The 19,499-nt window shown below is 50.5% G+C and overlaps 1 protein-coding gene across 1 annotated transcript in view; it reads right to left on the bottom strand.

The window, feature by feature from the left end:
* Nucleotides 1-11,167, bottom strand: part of CHRNB2 (cholinergic receptor nicotinic beta 2 subunit) — a 192,535-nt gene extending 181,368 nt beyond the window's left edge. The window contains exon 1 of the mRNA XM_086947599.1: nt 9,555-11,167. Within this exon, the coding sequence (XP_086803725.1) occupies nt 9,555-9,597 (43 nt within the window). The 5' untranslated portion in view covers nt 9,598-11,167. The remainder of the gene's footprint in view (nt 1-9,554) is intronic.
* Nucleotides 11,168-19,499: the final 8,332 nt, after the last annotated feature.

Raw genomic sequence — 19,499 nt, 5'->3', positions numbered from 1 at the left:
GGAGTTGAGAGTGCTTATTTCATCGCTGGATCGTGTGTTTTTTCCCCTTTTTTTCTGGCCTGCTCTGCTACACGCCAAAGGCCAGCCATGCTCCAGTGAGCGCTGCAATGTGCACATTTTCACAGTAGAGGGCTTTCAAAACCCACTTAACTGCTTTATCTTGTGAGTCATGTTCCCCAGTCTCACTCAAAGTAAAGGTCAGGGATAGCATTATGTCAGTCCCTAGCACCTTGAAGTATACATGTATACATGAGGGGTGACTCATCAATGGATCGCAATAAATTATCACTTGGACAGCGTCTGGGCCCAATGTAACCACTGGCCTTTGCTCTGTTACAGAGAATGGAATGTAATGTGTCTTGTAAAGCGCACTGCAGCCCTGAGGCGTCGTGGCGCTATAGACCACTGGGGAACCCGTCCTGGCTATCCCTGTGAGATGGTCCCTACTGGGTATCTCCAAGGTGAAACCAGGCATCCCCGGCGAATGTGGGGGGCCGTTGTAGAGATGATTCAGAAAAGGGGGTGGTGATGAACAGAGTGTCTGAATTAAGCAGACCACTCTTACCCAGTCCAAAGATCAGGGCTTGATCCATCACCGTTTTTTAGCTCACTGCACCATCCCAGCTCAGAACTTGGCTATATGCAAATTAGTCTGACCCTGGCCCAGTGCATCATGGGAACAGGGCAGACCAAACTACCAAGCCAATTCTTATACTGGGAAGGAAACAAGCTACCGGGGGCCGGTTTCTGGCATTTCAGCCGTCTTCGGCCCGGCTTGCTTGACCACCCCCTCTTCTGAATCGTTGTAGAGATGAGGCAAGCTAATGCCCAGAGTTGCCGAGTGTGATCCCTGGTTAGAGTAGGCACCGAGGCGAGAATTATCGAGTCCGCTGACCCTGGTCCACGACCCTGCCGCGTCGGGAATTGAACCCTGGTCCCGGGCAGTTCTCAGCTTCCGGGTCTGCCGCCTCTAACCAGTGAGCCACACCACTCCTTGGTGCAGGGCTTGTGCAGGGCAGGAGTTTGCCTGTGTGGTCACGTGTGCATGAGCCCAGGGGATGCGTGACTCACTTGTGGGTACCAGCATCCCGCATGGGCCGTGCAGTGAGTGTGTCTTGGGTGATGGAGATGGTTAATGTGGACTGTCTGTGTCTTCAGCATTAGCGCTTTCTACGCATGCGCGCCCTCACAGCCAGCCACTCTGCCCACTTCCCACACTCTAATCACGTACAGAAGCACACGCAGCACACTGCTTACTTCACATATATAAACGCAACACCCACGTCACAGACACACACAGCATCCCCGTGCACCTAGTCCTACCACTACAGGTATACACAAAATGTATATGCACTGTTCCATACTTTGGGCACACAGTTGATACACTCAACATACATGCAGAACCACACACAACCAAAACACCTACTATGAACACAAAACACGCGACCTCACACCAAAACTAACTAAGCATGCTATTCTAGTTACACACGCCCGAAATACAAAGCTCAGCTTCACTCTAGCTACAACAGACACACTGTCCCCCACACACAAACACACCTACCATAAACACGAACCACACTACCTCAGACCTACACAAATGAAGCATATTGTTTACATACGTCAGAAATGCAAAGCTCAGCTTCAGTCTAGCTACAACAAACACACTCCTCCAACACACACAGACACACACACACCTACCATAAACACAAACCACGCTACCTCACAACTACACAAATGAAGCATACTGTTTACATACGTCAGAAATACAAAGCTCAGCTCCAGTCTAGCTACAACAAACACACTCCTCCAACACACACAAACACAAACACACACCTACCATAAACACAAACCACGCTACCTCACAACTACCAATACGAAGCATACTACTCTATTTACATACGTCAGAAACACAAAGTTCTGCTCTACTCTCCCTACAACAAGCACATGCCCCCACACACAAGCACACACCAAACATCTACCATAAACACAAAACACGCTACCCCACACCTACAAATGCTAAGCATATTACTCTATTTACATAAGCCTCAAGTACAGAGGGGCATATTACCAACAACTAGCGATAATTGTCGCTATGTTGGTTTAGCGGCGATATTTTTATCGCCGAGCTGCGGCGATTTTTATCGCTTAGGAACCTTGCTATTATTAAGGTTTACCTCCTAAGCGATAAAAATCGTCCGAAATGCATGAATATCGCTGAAAAGTCAGCGATATTCATGCATTACCGAGCTAATGCTCTTAGCCATGTTATCCACCTCCCATTGGATAACATGGCTAAGAACTGCTCAGGGGCAGGTGTTAGCTTTTGGAGATATTCGCGCTTAGCGCGAATATCTCCAAAAGTTGGTAATAGGAGATAGCGATGTTAGCGACTGTTTCCAGTCGCTAACATCGTGGCACGCCCACTTTGCATGTCATTAGTTATAAATATCACTGACATGCAAAGCGGGGTCCAAGATGGTCGCTATCTCCTACTAGCTGTCGCTAACTGGTGTTAGCGACAGCTAGGTAATAGGGAGATAATTTTATCTCTGCCTCCGCTTTCTTGGCTTTTAAAGCCAAAAAAGCGGATATAAACCCCCTTGATAATATGCCCCAAAGCTCGGCTCCATTCTAGCTACAGCAAGCACACGTCCCACACACACAAGCACATACAGACCAGCCATTAAATATACATGATATGGTTGTACTGCAAACACAAGTATTCTACTTAATTTCTTGTTGTCATGGCGCAAACACAAGAACACTGTCTACTGGAAGTACACACAGGTACAGAGCGGGCAGTTCCACATAGGCACAACCGAGCATACTACTCTTTGCATACACGTACAATGCATGCTACCCACTTGCCGGACAGCATCACATTTCGTAACCACTCATCCAAGCACACCACCCTCTCCACATTGGCAAAACCACGACCATCGCCTCCTTCCATTGAAATCCAGTCCATAGCCCATCCCCCTGTCCACATATCACAAGCACACAGAGACCTTTGCGGATACACTTAACCAAGCACACATTTTGATGCACAATCAAATCCACTGCCTACCCCATTAAAGCACAACCACACATATCACACTCCACAGTGAAGCATCTACTGCACATGTATCACCCACCCCCCACACACACATGCTGCCTACGCCCCACCCACCCACCACGCCAAGGTCCACACATACACAACCAAGCACGCTGGCCAACTGCACTACACTACAAGAATATATGCACACCACCTCTTTGTCAGACACCCACACTCAGAGCCACTCCACATACACACAATCACGTTCACTGCTGATCTGCAAACATGCAACCAGTGCAGGAGATGGGGGGGGGGGGGGTCCAGCTGAACACAGCATCTAGTATCAATTAATAAGCCTGATGTTTATTTGCTGCCACATCTTTCCCCCCAATTTATGGGACCCAGGAGTAAATTGTGTACATGTTGAGCACTGCATAGAACCAAAATCTCAAAAAGAACAATTGATGGACAGAATGCTGCTCAATGTCAAACATTCACCCCAGTACAGAGATCTGGGCCTAAATCCATCGGGTTTTTTTTTTTTTTTGCTCCCCGTGCCATTCCAGTTCGGACCCAGCCATATGCAAATCAGTCTTGTTCCTGTTAAACCAAAAGCTGAGCCCCTTTCTACATCCCTGGCACCATTCACAAGCAGTGGTAGACTGGTAACAACACCTGCCTGGATAAAATGCTAAAATAGCCCTACATGGCACAGCGAGAGGAAGGCTCGTGCACAAGCCTGTCCTGCTCCAGTGGGGTTGGGTGGTCGAGGAATGATTTCGTCCATTTAAAAGGAAATTGTTAGCAAAAATTGATCCAAGCGGTACATATTACAGGCCAATGTTTCACATCTGTATATATCATGACAGAGCACCCAGGCTTAAAAGCAACCCTCTGGCTGGTAGACCACCGAAAAATGCCAGAATGCCAATCCAGCCATACCCACAAGGTTCCACTTCACACCAAACACAAAAGATACACTCTTCAACTCCGTGCTTAATTTGAACCAGGGTTGCAGGTGGTGGCCCTGGCTCTCATTTTAATTTTTGCAGACTAGAACTTATTTGTCATCATCAGAGTTTGCCCAAAAGCAAGAGAGAGAAAGTAAGGAAAGGAAGGAAGAAGAAATAAAAAGATAAATGGTGTAAGAGGAAGGAAGCAGGAATGACAAAGAACCAAAAAGAGGGAGACAAAGAGAAAGAAACTTGCATGGTGGTGAAAGAAAGAGGCGTGAGGTGGAGTCAAGACGAGCCAGCCTTTGTATTTGGAATCCAGCCTTAGTATTAGGAAGCCAGCCTCTGTATTTGGAAGCCAGCCTCTGTATTTGGAAGCCAGCCTCTGTATTTGGAAGCCAGCCTCTGTATTTGGAAGCCAGCCTCTGTATTTGGAAGCCAGCCTCTGTAGATGGAAGCCAGCCTCTGTAGATGGAAGCCAGCCTCTGTAGTTGGAAGCCAGCCTCTGTATTTGGAAGCCCGCCTCTGTATTTGGAAGCCCGCCTCTGTATTTGGAAGCCCGCCTCTGTATTTGGAAGCCCGCCTCTGTATTTGGAAGCCCACCTCTGTATTTGGAAGCCAGCCTCTGTATTTGGAAGCCAGCCTCTGTATTTGGAAGCCCGCCTCTGTATTTGGAAGCCCGCCTCTGTATTTGGAAGCCAGCCTCTGTATTTGGAAGCCCGCCTCTGTATTTGGAAGCCCGCCTCTGTATTTGGAAGCCCGCCTCTGTATTTGGAAGCCAGCCTCTGTATTTGAAAGCCAGCCTCTGTATTTGAAAGCCAGCCTCTGTATTTGGAAGCCAGACTCTGTACTTGGAAGCCAGATTCTGTATTTGGAATCCAGCCTTAGTATTAGGAAGCCTGTCTTTGTATTTGGAAACCCGCCTCTGTATTTGGAATCCAGCCTTAGTATTAGGAAGCCTGTCTTTGTATTTGGAAGCCCGCCTATGTATTTGGAAGCCAGCCTCTGTACTTGGAAGCCAGATTCTGTATTTGGAATCCAGCCTTAGTATTAGGAAGCCTGTCTTTGTATTTGGAAACCCGCCTCTGTATTTGGAATCCAGCCTTAGTATTAGGAAGCCTGTCTTTGTATTTGGAAGCCAGCCTCTGTATTTGGAAGCCAGCCTCTGTATTTGGAAACCTACCTTTGTATTTGGAAGCCAGCCTTTGTATTTGGAGGCCCGCCTTTGTATTCGGAAGTGCTAGCGAAATGTGTCGAAAAAAAACCTTTGGTCCATTGTACTCACTTTTTTTCCACAAATAAAGCACTGATTACACTCCATCCGCAATGTTCAATTCCACTGCACCCCTCCACATTTACACAACCGAACATGCTGGCCACTGGAAATACACAGAAGTAAGCCACCCACCCCACTCCACATACAGACACTCAAACACACAGTCCCCTTTCACTTACTATAGGCATCCTACACACTTCACATGCACACCACTGAGCACAGGCTCCACATTCATACACATAACACCAGGCACACTGGGCCAGGCCACCTACCCACAGCCAAGCACAGTGCCTCACTTCCCATTCAGACGAGAACCAGCCACACTCCATTGGCTCAGTACAATAAACACTGCCCCACTCCCCTGCAATCATTGAAACTCCCTTATCACCAACACACCGTCCCACTTTACATAAAAACTGCCAGACACACTGGCCCACTCCACGTACACACACCACCAAACACAATTCAGAGCTGTAGACACACATTGCAAAGCATGTTGCGCAGTCCCCATACATACAAACAAAAACACCCGGCCCCCATAAATAAAAGGAGAGAGAGCCCATACATACACATGCATACCTTATTATCCAAATACACAAAACACACACACAAGCTCACAGCACCATTTGACCAGCGCAAATGTTCAGTGCTTAACACATCCACTATCATGCACACTATGGCACCACACATCCACAGACTATGCCTACTAACACACCCACTTAGAAACAATATACACAAGGCTACACTCTACATGCAAACACTATTCTCACTGCCCACTCTCCATACACACAAAAGGGAACCTTCTCACTCCACACATACCAGGCATACTTCCAGGTAAGACAACATGCACTTACTCTCTCCTCATGCTACAGACACATGACCCACACCAAATTAACATACAAGTCCCACTCCCCCCACAGACATGCACAATACCACAGTCACATTCACTCAAGAAAGACGACTATCAGCTTAGCCTAAAAATATACAGGTCTATTCACAGAAAAAGTAGCAAAGCTACACCTGGATTTTTAAATCTACGTCAGAGAGTGGTTGGAATTTGCAAACTCCTCAAGTAACCCACATGGAGAGCTACACAAGGTGCAGGGTCCCCTGGGGGTTCCTTGGAGAATCGTGTGATTTCGATGTTTTTAATACATTCCAACTGCATGCAATTCTCCATTCACACAGGAAACGGACTCCCCAGTGCAGAGGCACATTTTTTGGTTTATTTTGATATTTCCACCCTGAGAAACCCCTCCCCCTAAACACCCACCAAATCTGAGGGAGATCCATTTCCTCTCCCACTCTGGAAAGGGTATTTACACCAGCACTTGGTTGAAGCAAATATACAGTTGTTTACAGTCTGGAAATGCATATTGTATTGTATTGTAATTGCATTTATATAGCGCTTACTACCCCTGACGAGGCATGGAAGCGCTTTTTCGGCGAGTAGCATGCTACTCCGGAACCCATAAAGGATTAGTGATGAATTAGTATAGTGAAAACATGAAAGTAATTTGAGTGGTGGATGTCAGTCAGTTATTTGGATTGAAAAGGATAGTGGAGGGATAGAAGACGGAAAAAAGGTTTGCATTTATATAGCGCTTGTTACCCCTAATGGGATGTTGAAGCACTTTCTTGGCGAGTAGCACTATACTCCAGTATCCATATGGCTGTTGTGTGTGAACGCCTACAAAGGTACTTGTTTGTGGGCGCCCGTAACACTCCAAGGACAACTACACCTTGGCAAAACACAGGTATGCCACGATTTCCACTCACTGAGAGGAATTCACCGGTGTGAAGATCGGCGCACTTGTGGCAGTGATTACTGCCCATTAAAAATGCAAAAATGCTTGTGTGTGTGTATATGTATATATATATATATATTTTTTTTTTTTTTTTTTGCTGTTTTATGTAGCCAAATTCAACCCGAAGGTACTGGAGCGCTTTAGATGAGCACCAGTTACATTAAAAAAAGGTCAGATGCTTTTTATTTTTTTAGGCACAGGGAGATGGAGTGGTTTATCCAGAATCACAGGATATTGTCGAATTGACTCCAAGACGTGAACCTGGCCCCCTAGTTCCAAAGCCCCATCCTCTCCAGTCTATCAAGAATCACTTTGGGAATCCCTGGCAGGCGTAAACTGATAGAAATGTGATTGTAGGCTTAAGTTTACGTCTGATGTTACCTTTGTGAATAGGCCCCATGGATAGAAGCTTGTGCTGTTTCGTCTTTGTAGGTACTCCCCCCGCCCCCCCCATCACCCCTACCGCACCTGTTCCAACCTACAGATGCGCGGCACTTAAACATACAACAGAAACTTCCCCTTGACATATAGCCACCGACCCACAAAGAAACACGTGTGTATTTGCTGATTATGGGGTTGTTAATGCGCGCGTGTGTCTGTGTGGGTTGGTGTTTAATATTGTGTGTGTTTGTGTATGTATGAGGGGTGTGTGAATGAACCACGCTGCCTCTCGCCCACGCACACACAGCCCCCCCCCCCCCCCCCCGTCGTGTGTTTGTCTGTTAGTTTCTTTCAGTGTGTTCAGTTCTTTATTTCTGTTTGTTGGTGAGTTCGCGCTTTTCGTTTCCCCGAATGATATTACTTACTCCAGGTGTGTCCGTGTGCTTGTTAGTGCAGGGGGTGTAATTGTGTTGGGTTATTGGTGTGCATATTAAGTAGAAGTGATTTGTGTGCCTGCGAGGTTTCTTAGAATATGGGTTTGCCTGAGGAAAAAGCAAGAGGGTGGTATGTGTGTGGGCAGGCAGGGGGCCGGGGGGCAGTGGTGGAATAGCAGCCACGGGGGTCCCTGTACAACGCCTCCTTATTAACTTGACGGGCTGCACGAGCCCAGCCTGCAAAGATTCTGCTGCATTGGCAATAAAAAAGCATTTGCTTTCAATGACCCACTTCTGCCGCAGCCTGGCACTGTGGCAAAATGAAATAACATTTAAAACATGAATCCTTGGCGGACTGGGACTTGCTGGCACGTCACGAGCACCCAGTTGACCAGGCGGCCGCTGGTGGGGCAAACAGGACCGTGATTCTAGAACGTTGTGGAAACTGACGGCGAAAGTGACGAGAACCCCCGGGAAAGGGCAGGAGTCGCACATTCCAGCGGCGTCTTCCCCTCCCCCACCCATTCCTGGGCAACGCGGGATGTCTCCTCGCCCTGGGCCCCGTTTACAACAAATGTTCCTCCTTCTCCCAGGTGCATGCCTTTTTCACTAATGTAGTAACACCCCCACTCCTTCCCCCTCGCCCCAAAAAAATACGTTTGTAAATAATGAGGCGCAGATATAAGGGGCACGGGAACGGAAAGGTGGAATGCGTAGTAAATGGACTAAGATCGTCGTTATTTATAGAGCCTCGCACGCTGTCTCAGGGGAGTTTCTGGGCGCTTTGCAGGAAGCGCCAAGATGACGTTTTTTTCATGCCACGTCGCAGCGTGATGTAGCAAGATATGTTCGGGTCTGCTGTGCCTTGTTCGGTTTTGCTGCGTCATGCCATGTCTACAATGTTGTATTTAAACTGCGCTGTGTTTGATTCGTCCGATATAAATTATCTTACATTTTCTAACGTTACATTTTGCTCTGTTAAATTGTTTGCGTGCTTTGATTTATTCAAATGTGTTATTTCATTCGTGGATTATTGAATTGTATCATGTTTATGGTTACTCTGTATTCTGATGTGATGCGTTCAATGACACTGTGTTGTGTCTGACTGTTACATGGTGTTGTTTATTCTAATAATGTATGTTGTTAGATGATATGTGACGTCATCTCAATGGAATGATTGTCATATCAAATGCGATGATTTCCTTCTAGAGCCTATGTTGGCAAATTATACTGCGTTATTAGATCGCGCTATGCTATAACATGTTATGCTATGTGTTGGAAAGTTATGTGACGTTATGCTACGCTGTGACATGGTTGGACTCTTTTTTGTGTTATTGTTTCAGGCAATGCTTTTTGTGTTTGGTTTGGTTACGATGGATTGCGCCATGTTAAGAGTGAATGATTCCATGCCATTTAATAAATGTGCTAAATAACATTTAAGTTACATTTTGCCACTTCTTACATTTGAATGTTCATGCACTTTCAGCCGCTTGGTGTCACTTCGAGGCTCCACAGCGAGGGGAGGGGGTGGAGGTGAAGGAGGGGTGCACCGCCGCAGAGGGGGTACGCTGAGTTAAGTTAGAGGGGAGAAGGGCGCGGGTGGGAGGCGGGGGGGGGGGCGCGGCGGGGGGGCACACACGAACAGTGAGAGGCGAGGGCTGCACTTACTTCTCAGTGATCCGCAGAGACAGAGCCAGAGCAGGGGAGACATTCTGTGCGAGCAGGGCCTTCACTGCAGCAGGGGCATCCTAGCGGGCATGTAGCGCCCACAATCCGAGCAAGCACTATATGGAGGTGCGCGAAGACACACAGGGCCAGTGATGAGCAGGTGGTCCGCACACCTCGGGGCATCCACAGTCCTCACAGCCGTTTCCACAGACATCAGAGAACGGGCCTCACATGACCTCACGGCGGGGGCGGGGCGCAAGGCTCACAGACCTCGGAGCAGGCGGTTCCGGGTCCTTAGAGAGGGGGACACGCCACTCGGAGCGTGGGGACACAGGCCTGAAAGTTGGGGGTCACAGGGCAGGCCTGAGAATAGGTACTTCACAGACCTCAGGGTAGGGCGTCCACAGACCTCAGACAGGGCGTCCACAGACCTCAGACAGGGCGTCCACAGACCTCAGAGTAGGGCGTCCACAGACCTCAGACAGGGCGTCCACAGACCTCACAGCGGGTCTTCACTGCACTCAACTCGAGGGGTCTGTGGCCTTAGAGCAGGGTACGGACCGCTCACAGCAGGGGTCCACACTCCAGAAGGGCAGACGGCGCGAGTATCCAGCCCCCCGAGCTAGGAGTCCACAGCCCTCACAGGAGTCATCCACAGACCTCAGAGCATGGGAGCACCACTCACAGCGCGGGGCACACCTGAGTCCTTAGAGCAGAGTGATCCACAGTCCTCACTGCACGGGCAGCCTGTGGCGGTGATCCTATGAAAGCAAGAGTCCACAGACCGGAGGTGACGGAGCCCACAGTCCTCCAAGCGTGCTGATGCACTGTCCTTAAAACGGGACCCTATAGAGCTTAAAGCGGGCGAGTCACACACCCGATAGCTGAGAGTCCACAGTCCTCACGGCAGGTGGTCCGGTGACAACACAGAAAGTGGTCCACTGCCCTCAGAGCAGGAAGTCCACAGACCTCAGTGCAGGGAAATCCATGGTCCTGATAGAAGGGGGGACCAACCGTCCTGTGTAGAGGGGAACCCCGTCCTCGGAGCCAGGAAACCCCCCGTCCTCAAAGCATGAGTGTGAATGCCACGATCACTGAGTCCTCGGAGGTCTGCCGAAACCACAGACCAGGGAGAAGGTGATGTAATGACCACAGGTCAGGGGAATCCACAGTCATCACAGCAAGAGAAGAGGAGGGGTGACCACGGTCTTCTGTGCACGGAGACGCACATAACTCAGACAGGGGGCCTCTATACAGGAAGATGAGTCCCCTCGAGGCATGGACTGGGAGATCCACAGCCCTCAGCGAATGACGGGCCAGCGCGCCTCCCCTGACTCGCACACCGCGCCTGGTCAGGCAGAGGAGGAGGTCAAGGCGCTAGCCTGAGCCCACGTGAGGGGCCAGGTCGCGCAGCCGGGGCCTGCCGAGGAAGAGGAGGGTCCAGGTACTTAGGGGGGAGGAAGCGCAGCAGAGGTTCGGCTGAGACCCCCGGCCTTGATGAGCGCAGGACACAGCTCGGCTGGGGAGGACGGAGGCGGGGGCCGCAGGAGGAGCAGCTCAGGTGGCGTGAACAGAGGGGCGGGGGTCCTCGTGCAGTCCGGGGGCTGAAGCGGGCCAGCCTCGGGAACGGAGAAGCAAGGCGGCCGGTCAGGATGCTGCAGACACGGAGGCAGGCTCAGCCTATCCGATGCGAGCGGAGGGAGAACATCAGAAGCGGTCTGGCCCTGCCCCCTCCCTCTCCTTGTCCTCCCCCCTTCTCCCCCACAGCTCAGCCACTGAGCAGCCGCTGTGCTGAAGATGTTGAGCTCTATCATCTGTCCTGCAGCGACTAGCAGTGTCCACTGTCACTGATGAGCTCTGTCCACTGTCACTGATGAGCGGTGTCCACTGTTACTGGTGCCGATGAGCTCTGTCCACAGTCACTGGTGCTGATGAGCTCTGTCCACAGTCACTGGTGCGGGTGAGCTCTGCTGTCCACCATCACTGGTGCTGATGAGCTCTGTCCGGTGCGGGTCAGCTCTGCTGTCCACCATCACTGGTGCTGATGAGCTCTGCTGTCCACCATCACTGGTGCTGATGAGCTCTGTCCACAGTCACTGATGAGCTCTGTCCACTGTCACTGATGAGCGGTGTCCACTGTTACTGGTGCTGATGAGCTCTGCTGTCCACCGTCACTGGTGCTGATGAGCTCTGCTGTCCATCATCCCTGGTGCTGATGAGCTCTGTCCACAGTCACTGGTGCTGATGAGCTCTGTCCACAGTCACTGGTGCTGATGAGCTCTGCTGTCCACCGTCACTGGTGCTGACGAGCTCTGTCCACAGTCACAGGTGCTGATGAGCTCTGTCCACAGTCACTGGTGCTGATGAGCTCTGTCCACAGTCTCACAGTCTCTGTCCACCATCACTGATACTGATGATGAGGTCTGTCCATTTTTACTGGTGAGCTCTGTTTACTGTCACTGCTGCTGATGAGATCTGTCCACAGTCACTGGTGCTGATGCACCCTGCTGTCCACCATCACTAATGAGCTCTGTCCACCGTCACTGGTCCTGAGGAGCTTTGTCCTCTCTCACTGGTGCTGATGAGCTCTGCTGTCCACCATCACTGGTGCTGATGAGCTCTGTCCACAGTCACTGATGAGCTCTGTCCACTGTCACTGATGAGCGGTGTCCACTGTTACTGGTGCTGATGAGCTCTGCTGTCCACCGTCACTGGTGCTGATGAGCTCTGCTGTCCATCATCACTGGTGCTGATGAGCTCTGTCCACAGTCACTGGTACTGATGAGCTTTGCTGTCCACCGTCACTGGTGCTGACGAGCTCTCTCCACAGTCACAGGTGCTGATGAGCTCTGTCCACAGTCACTGGTGCTGATGAGCTCTGTCCACAGTCTCACAGGGTCTGTCCACCATCACTGGTACTGATGATGAGGTCTGTCCATTTTTACTGGTGAGCTCTGTTTACTGTCACTGCTGCTGATGAGATCTGTCCACAGTCACTGGTGCTGATGCACCCTGCTGTCCACCATCACTAATGAGCTCTGTCCACCGTCACTGGTCCTGAGGAGCTTTGTCCACTGTCACTGGTGCTAAACTCTGGTCACAGTTTCTGGAGGCGATGATTAGCTCTGTCCACAGTCTCTGGTGCTGATGAACTCTGTCAAATATTACTGCTGCTGATGTGTTGTATCCACTGTCACTGGTGCTGATAAGCTCTGCTGTCCACCGTCACTGGTGCTAATGAGCTCTGCTGTGCACTGTCACTGGTGTTGATGAGCTCTGCTGTGCATTGTCACTGGTGAGCTCTCTCCACTGTCCCATGTGCTGGTGAGCTTTGTCCATTGTCACTGGTCCTGATGACCTCTGCTGTCCACCGGTGCTGAATTGCTCTGCCCACAGTCACTGGTGCAGATGATGAGCTTTGACCCCCGTCACTGGATATCTCTGTCCACTGTCACTGTTGCTGATGTGTTCCATCCACCGTCACTGGTGCAGATGAAGAGCTCTGTCCACCGTCACGGTGAGCTCTGTTCACTTTCTCTGGTGATGATGACTCTGCCGTCTGTCCACTGTCACTTGTGCTGATGAGCTCTGTCCACTGTCCCTGGTGCTGAACAGCTCTGCTGTACACCGTAACTGTTGCTGATGATAAGTTCTGTCCAGCGTCACTGGTTATCTCTGTACACTGTCACTGATGTGCTCCATCCACCGTCACTGACACAGATGATTAGCTCTGTCCACCATCACTAGTGAGCTCTGTCCCCTGTCTCCGGTGATGATGAGCTCTGCTGTCCACTGTCACTGGTGCTGATGAGCTCTGTCCACCATCACAGGTGCCACAGGTGAACTCTGTTTACTGGTGCGGATGAGCTTCATCCACTGTCATTGGTGCTCATGAGCTCTGTCCACTGTCACTGGTGCTGATGATGAGCTCTGTCGAGCGTCACTGTTGAGTTCTATCGACTATCACTTGTGCTGATGAGCTCTGTGCACCATCATTGGTACTAATGAGGTGCTCTAGCCACACTCTGGTGCTGATGAGTTCTGTCCACAGTCCCTGGTGCTGATGAACTCTGTCCACAATCTCTGATGAGCTCTCTCCACTGTCTCAGGTGCTATCAAGGTCTGGCCACAATCACTGGTGCTGATGAGCTCTGCTGTACACCGTTACTGGTGCAGATGAGGTCTGTCACTATTGCTGATTATCTATGTCCACCGCCACTGGTGCTGCTGAGCTATGTCCACTGTCAATGGTGGTGAATAACTCTGTTAATGGTCTGTGGTGCTGATAAGCTGTGTCAGCTGTCACTGGTGCTGATGATGAGCTTTATCTACCGTCAATGTTGCTGCTGAGCTCTGTTGTCTACAGTCCTTGGTGTTCATAAGCTCTGCCCACAGTCATTGGTGCTGATGAGCTGTATTGTTCACCGTCAACAATGAGCTCTGTTCACTATAATTAATGCTGATGAGCTCTGCTGTCCACCATTACTGGTGGTGATGAGCTCTGTCAACAGTCCCTGGTGGTGAGGAGCTCTTTGGACAGTCTATGGTGCTGATGAGCTCTGTTGGCTGTGTCTGGTGTGGATGATGAGCTCTGCCCACCGACACTGGTGCTGATGAGTTCTGTCTTCTGTCTCAGATGCTATCAAGCTCTGTCTACTGTCACTGGTGCTGATAGGTTGTGCCCACTGTCACTAGTTCTGATGAGCACTGTCACTGGTGCCGATAAGCTCTGCTGTCTGGCGTCTCTGCTGCTGATAAGCTCTGTCCAAAATCTCTGGTGGTTATGATGAGCTCTGTCCACCGTCACTGGTGCTGATGGTGATTTCTGCCCACTGTGCACAGAGCTCATCACCAACCGTGACAGTGTTTACCATTTACAGTCAGTGATGCTGATGAGCCGCATCCACCATCACTGGTGCCACTGATAAGCTATGTCCACCATTACTGGTGCAAATAAGCTCTGTCTACACTGTCTGGTGCTGATGATGAGCTCTGTCTATTGTCAATGGTGGGGATGACCTCTGTCCACAATCTGTGGTACTGATGAGCTGTGTCCACCTTCACTGGTGTTGATGATGAGCTCTGTCCACCATCACGGGTGCTGATGAGCTCTGTTCACTGTCCTAGGTGCTATCAAGTTTCTGATGTAGATGAATTCTGTCCACTGTCACTTGTGCTGATGAGGTCTGTCCACAGTCTCTGGTGCTGATAAGCTCTGCCCACCATCACTGGTGCTAATGAGCTCTGCGTCCGACTGTCAGTGGTGCCGATGAGGTAAAAATGTCACTGATGTCGAAGGGCTCTGCTGTCCACCTCACTGGTGCTGATGAGCTCTGTCCACTGTCAATAGTGAGCTCTTTCCACTGTCACTGGTGAGCTCTCCCCAATGTCACTGGTGCCGAGAGGAGCTCTGTCCACCGTCACTCGTGTCCATTAACTCTGTCCACCGTCACTGGTGCTTCTGAGCTCCGTCCACAATCTCTGGTGATGATGAGCTCTGTCCACCATCCCTGGTGCCGACAATGAGCTCTGTCCAGCATCACTGGTACTCTCTGTCCATTGTCACTGATGGGCTCTGTCCACAGTGTCTGTTGCTGATGAGCTCTGTCCACAGTTTCTGGTACTGATGAGTTCGGTCACTGGTGCTGATGAGCACTCTCCACGGTCCTTGGTGCTATTGTGCTCTGTCCACTGAGACTTCTGCTGTACACTATTACTGGTGCCGATGAGCTCTGTCGCAAGTGCTGATGAGCACTGTCCACTGTTGCTGGTGCTGATGAGCTTTGTCTACTGTTCCAGATGCTATCAAGCTCTATCCACGGTCACTGGTGCTGATGGACTGTGTCCACTCTTCATGGTGCTGATTAGCTCTGTCCACTGTCACTGTTGCTGATGACCTCTGTTGCTCACTGCCACTGATGAGCTTTCACTGTCACTGGTGCTGATGAGCCCGGTTCACGGTCACTGGTGCTGATGTGCTCTGTCCCCCCTCATTGGTGCTGCTGAGTTGTGTCCACCACCATTGGTGCTGATAAGCTCTGCTTTCTACTGTCTCTGGTCCTGATGAGCTCTATTAATTGTCACTGGTGCTGAGGAGGTCTGCTGTCGACCGTCATTGGTGCTGATAAGCTCTATCCACCGTAACTGGTGCTAATGAGCTCTGTCCACAGTGTCTGGTGCTGATGAGCTGTGTCCACTGTCACTGGTGCTGATGCGCTCTGCCCACCATCACTGGTGCTAATGAGCTCTGCGGCCCACAGTCAGTGGTGCTGATGAGGTAAAAATGTCACTGGTGTCGACGGGCTCTGCTGTCCACCTCACTGGTGCTGATGAGTTCTGTCCGCTGTCAATAGTGAGCTCTTTCCACTGTCACTGGTAAGCTCTGTCCACTGGTGCCGAGATGAGCTCTATCCACCGTCACTCATGTCCATGAACTCTGTCCACAGTCTCTGGTGATGATGAGCTCTGTCCACGATCCCTGGTGCCGATAATGAGCTCTGTCCAGCATCACTGGTGAGCTCTGTCCATTGTCACTGATGTGCTCTGACCACAGTGTCTGTTGCTGATGAACTCTGTCCACAGTCTCTGGTGCTGATTAGCTCTGTCCACAGTCCTGGTGCTGATGAGCTCTGTCACTGGTGCTAATGAGCACTCTCCACTATCCCAGGTGCTATTGTGCTCTGTCCACTGTGACCTCTGCTGTACACCATTACTGGTGCTGATGAGCTCTGTCGCAAGTGCGGATGAGCACTGTCCACTGTTGCTGGTGCTGATGAGCTTAGTCTACTGTCCCAGATGCTGTAAAGCTCTAGCTACCACCACTGGTGCTGATGGACCGTGTCCACTCTCTCTGATGCTGATGACCTCTGTTGTTCACTGCCACTGATGAGCTCTACTTTTCACTGTCACTTGTGCTGATAAGACATGTTCACAGTCACTGGTGCTGATGATCCTGGTTCACTGTCACTGGTACTGATGAGCTCTGCCCCCCTCATCGGTGCTGCTGAGTAGTGTCCACCATCATTGGTGCTGATAAGCTCCGCTTTCTACTGTCTCTGGTGCTTATGAGCTCTATCCACTGTCACTGGTGCTCATGAGCTCTGTCCACTGTCACTGGTGCTGATGATGAGCTCTGTCCAGGGTCACCGTTGAGTTCTATCGACTATCACTTGGGCTGATGAGCTCTGTGCACCATCATTGGTACTAATGAGGTGCTGTAACCACAGTCTCTGGTGCTGATGAGTTCTGTCCACAGTCCCTGGTGCTGATTAACTCTGTCCACAACCTCTGATGAGATCTCTCCACTGTCTCAGGTGCTATCAAGGTCTGGCCGCAATCACTGGTGCTGATGAGCTCTGCTGTACACCTTTACTGGTGCAGATGAGGTCTGTCACTATTGCTGATTAGCTATGTCCACCGTCACTGGTGCTGCTGAGCTATGTCCACTGTCAATGGTGGTGAAGAACTCTGTTAATGGTCTGTGGTGCTGATAAGCTGTGTCAGCTGTCACTGGTGCTGATGATGAGCTCTATCCACTGACATTGGTACTGATGAGCTCTGTCCACAGACTCTGGTGCTAATGAGCTCTGTCCACAGACTCTGGTGCTAATGAGCTCTGTCCACAGACTCTGGTGCTGATGAGCTCTGTCCACTGTCACTGGCGTCGATGATGAGCTCTGACCACTGTCACTGCTTACCTCTGTACAATGTCACTGATGCTGATGAGCTTCATACACTGTCATTGGTGCTCATGAGCACTGTCTGACTGTCATTGGTGCTGATGATAAGCTCTGTGCACCATCATTGGTGCTGCTGATGTGCTCTAGCCACAGTCTCTGGTGCTGATGAGTTCTGTCCACAGTCCCTGGTGCTGAAGAACTCTGTCCACATCTCTGATGAGATCTCTCCACTGTCTCGGGTGCTTCAAGGTCTGGCCACATTCACTGGTGCTGATGAGCTCTGCTGTACACCGTTACTGGTGTAGATGAGGTCTGTCCAGTCACTGGTGGTGAAAATCTCTGTTAATGGTCTGTGGTGCTGATAAGCTGTGTCAGCTGTCACTGATGATCAGCTTTATCCACAGTCACTGGTGCTACTGAGCTCTGTTGTCTATAGTCCTTGGTGTTCATAAGCTCTGCCCACAGTCATTGGTGCTGATGAGCTGTGTTGTTCACCTTCAACGATGAGCTCTGTCCACTATAACTAATGCTGATTTGCTCTGCTGTCCACCATCACTGGTGATGATGAGCTCTGTCAACATTCCCTGGTGGTGAGGAACTCTTTAGACAGTCTCTGGTGGTGATGAGCTCTGTCCACCATCCCTAGTGCTGATAATGAGCTCTGTCCAGCATAAATGGTGAACTCTGTCCTTTGTCACTGATGTGCTCTGTCCACAGTGTATGATGCTGATGAGCTCTGTCCACAGTCTCTGGTGCTGATGAGCTCTGTTACTGGTGCTGATGAGCACTCTCCACTGTCCCAGGTGCTATTATGTTCTGTCCACTGAGACCTCTGCTGTACACTATTACTGGTGCTGATGAGCTCTGTCGCAAGTGCTGATGATCACTGCCCACTTTTGCTGGTGCTGATGAGCTTTGTCTACTGTTCCAGATGCTATCAAGCTCTATCCACTGTCACTGGAGCTGATGGACCGTGTCCACTCTTACTGGTGCTGATTAGCTCTGTCCAATGTTACTGGTGCTGATGAGCTCTGTCCACAGTGTCTGGTGCTGATGAGCTCTGTCCATCATCAGAGGTGCAGATGATGAACTCTCTCCACAGTCTCTGGTGCTGATGAGCCCTGCTGTACACTGTCACAGGTGCTCATGATGTCTGTCCACTGTCACTGGTGCTGATGAGCTCTGCCCACCATCACTGCTGCTAATGAGCTCTGTGACCCATAGTCAGTGGTGCTGATGAGGTAAAAATGTCACTGGTGTTGATGGGCTCTGCTGTTCATCTCACTGGTGCTGATGAGCTCTGTCCACTGTCAATAGTGAGCTCTTTCCACTGTCACTGGTGAGCTCTGTCCACTGGTGCCGAGATGAGCTCTGTCCACCGTCACTCATGTCCATGAAATCTGTCCACCATCACTGGTGCTTCTGAGCTTTGTCCATAGTCTCTGGTGCTGATTAGCTCTGTCCACAGTCACTGGTGCTGATGAGCTCTGTCACTGGTGCTGATGAGCACTCTCCACTGTCCCAGGTGCTATTGTGCTCTGTCCACTGTGACCTCTGCTGTACACTGTTACTGGTGCTGATGAGCTCTGTCCACTGTCAATAGTGAGCTCTTTTCACTGTCACTGGTGAGCTCTGTCCACTGTCACGGGTGCCGAGATGAGCTCTGTCCACCGTCACTCGTGTTCATGAACTCTGTCCACCATCACTGGTGCTTCTGAGCTCCGTCCACAGTCTCTGGTGATGATGAGCTCTGTCCACCATCGCTGGTGCCGATAATGAGCTCTGTCCAGCATCACTGGTGAGCTCTGTCCATTGTCACTGATGTGCTCTGTCCACAGCGTCTGTTGCTGATGAGCTCTGTCCACAGTCTCTGGTGCTGATGAGCTCTGTCACTGGTGCTGATGAACACTCTCCACTGTTCCAGGTGCTTTTCTGCTCTGTCCACTGTGACCTCTGATGTACACTATTACTGGTGCTGATGAGCTCTGTCGCAAGTGCTGATGAGCTTGGTCAACTGTTGCTGGTGCTGATGAGCTTTGTCTACTGTTCCAGATGCTATCAAGCTCTATCCACCGTCACAGGTGCTGATGGACCATGTCCACTCTCACTGGTGCTGATTAGCTCTGTCCACTATCACAGATGCTGATGACCTCTGTTGTTCACTGCCACTGATGAACTTTACTATTCACTGTCACTGATGCTGATGTGCCTGGTTCGCGGTAACTGGTGCTGATGTGCTCTGTCCCCCCTCATTGGTGCTGCTGAG

The sequence above is a fragment of the Lissotriton vulgaris genome, chromosome 12 (assembly GCF_964263255.1).
Source record: "Lissotriton vulgaris chromosome 12, aLisVul1.2, whole genome shotgun sequence".
NCBI classification, from domain to species: Eukaryota; Metazoa; Chordata; class Amphibia; order Caudata; family Salamandridae; genus Lissotriton; species Lissotriton vulgaris.
This window is presented reverse-complemented; position numbering and strand designations above follow the sequence as displayed.